The sequence below is a fragment of the Myotis brandtii genome, unplaced genomic scaffold (genome assembly GCF_000412655.1).
Source record: "Myotis brandtii unplaced genomic scaffold, ASM41265v1 scaffold575, whole genome shotgun sequence".
NCBI lineage: Eukaryota > Metazoa > Chordata > Mammalia > Chiroptera > Vespertilionidae > Myotis > Myotis brandtii.
The window spans coordinates 228,028-230,225 of record NW_005370153.1 but is presented as its reverse complement, the minus strand read 5'-3'; the positions used below and the strand labels follow the sequence as shown (position 1 = coordinate 230,225).

The 2,198-nt window shown below is 40.9% G+C and overlaps 1 protein-coding gene across 1 annotated transcript; it reads right to left on the bottom strand.

The window, feature by feature from the left end:
* Positions 1–996: 996 nt before the first annotated feature.
* Positions 997–1,929, bottom strand: LOC102255341 (taste receptor type 2 member 16). The gene has a single exon (XM_005878867.1). It carries the CDS (start codon positions 1,927–1,929, stop codon positions 997–999), a length of 933 nt encoding a protein of 310 aa, XP_005878929.1.
* Positions 1,930–2,198: the final 269 nt, after the last annotated feature.

Below are 2,198 nucleotides of genomic sequence, written 5' to 3'. Positions count from 1 at the left end.
GACTTATGAAGCACAGAAAAGTCCCATCAGTGGTTTATAATTGATTACTATATGGTTCCTATATTCTTGTCAATATGGGAGGATTTTGAACTGTTGCAGAGGAAGAAAGAGAAGAGTATAGAGAGTTTAAGCCAATATCACTCAGATTTTATGAAGTAAGAAGAGTTCCCAGATGACATCTGGGTTATATCTGTAAGAAAACCAGCTAAGTCTCAATCTGGGAATCTTTCTAGATAATTTATTCCAAATTGTAGTACAATTGAGAGGCAAGAATCCTGCCAATGGAAACCATATGCAATTGAGGCAGTTAAGTTGCCAATGTTTGGAGATGTTCTAGGAAGAATCTAGATTGGGTATGTAGTTTGCTGTTCTGGGGTGAATATAATGTCTTGACAAATGAAAATGAAGGAAGAGTTAAGTTTTGACTTGCGTTTTAAAGGAATAAAGTCACATTGTGTGGAAGAGAAACAAATAAGAAAAGTTATGCCATTGGATAAAGGTCCAGAAAGAACAGAGAGAAAGGAAGATGGCCAGACAGTTTCTTGACTAAATTTAGAAAAATTGATTAATTGAGACCTTAGCATGGAGAACCTTCAGGGTGGAGGCAATAAATTATTGTGGGGAAGCTATTTCTATTAAGGTGTGAAGCAGTTTGCAGTCATGAAAAGGATAAAATAAATGTAATGTATGGACACCATAATTTTGGCTCTCTTGTGTAGAATACACTGGGAGTAAACTCCACAGATAGAGAAGACTGAGGAGAGAAGGGGAAGTCATGAAAAAGTTTCAAACAACCTGGGGACTATAGAGAGTAAAAGATAGGAGTGTCATAGAATAGAGAAAGACTGGCTGTTTAGAGATGAATGGCTGTGGGAATGGAAGAGAACGAGGCTTGCTTGGGTTTGCTTGCATTTAGGGAACAGTACTATCACATAGGATCGTGAAGAGTAAAGCTGGTTGTTGGTCTAGGTTGCATCAATGCAAGCTCCCATTTGCTTAGGGTCTTGCTGTACCTGGAGCCTCAGGCAGCTTTGGGCCACAGCAGCTTACCTTTAATACCTTTTTAAACGTAGGGCTACTCAGCATTAGTGAAGTTAAATGAATAGAGACTGTAGCATAGATAATAGTTTCGCCGGCCCAGAACCAGTAACTCTTATACCTTAGGTAATATGTAGTGGAGATGATTATGGTCAAAAAGTAAGAGGTGAAAAATATGAGGAAGAAGGCAAGAAATCTCAGGGCAGTGGCATGAGCTTTCATGCTGGAGTTGCTGTGGCCAGTGTCATGATGTCGTATCTGCCTCAAGTGTTGGCACAATGAGGCTATGAGCAAGATGGTGGAGGTCAGGAACAGGAGGAAAGGAATGAACGAAGTTGCCAGAAACTGATGTACGTAATTTTTCTCCAGGAATGTCCTAAGTGTCTCAGTCTTTGTGTTGTTTCCAGGTAATTGCATCATGGAGATTAAATGACTCTTGAAGAAGACAACTCTAAGAGCTGAAACAATGATTGTCACACAGGAAATCATCAGAGAGCCCAGCAACAGCCAGGGAACCAACCTCAAAATTCTCCACCTCAGCCAGAGGAAGATGGCGTAGGTGAAGGAAGAGACTTTGACACAGTAGACGACAGCAAGCACGCTGGTTAACCAGAATGTAAGAGTATTAGTAAATTCCCAGATGGTTGCTATGTACCAAAGGTCATCATCAGGGTTGAAATAGTAGCAAAAGTTGTACAGCACTGATGTCCCCTGTAGACAGAAGCGGCAGACGCCCAGGCTGATGAGAATCATGTCCACAGGTGACAGCCTTTTGACCTGCGCCCACTCTCTGCTCAGCACCGCAACAATTATGCTGCTCTGCACAATTATTGTCAAGGACTCGAGCAGATAGATGGTCATGAAGAAAACAGTGAGTTGGTTGGGTATCATTCTTCCACTGCAAAGTATCTTCCTGCTCACAGACCCAGAATCTCTGCAATAATTTCCAAGTAGAAAATACATTCCTGGCCTATTGTCTCATGCAAGAAAGTACCTCTCTATGGATGCAAATTTTCCCTAACTCAATTTTGATTTTGCATGTTCCTATCTACAGAATTTGCTTATGCTTGCTGGTTTGTTATCAGACCTGGGATGCAGGGAAATGTTATTTGAATGTGGATTTTTGCTCGTTAGGTTATTTGATTATTCCCAGAAATGAA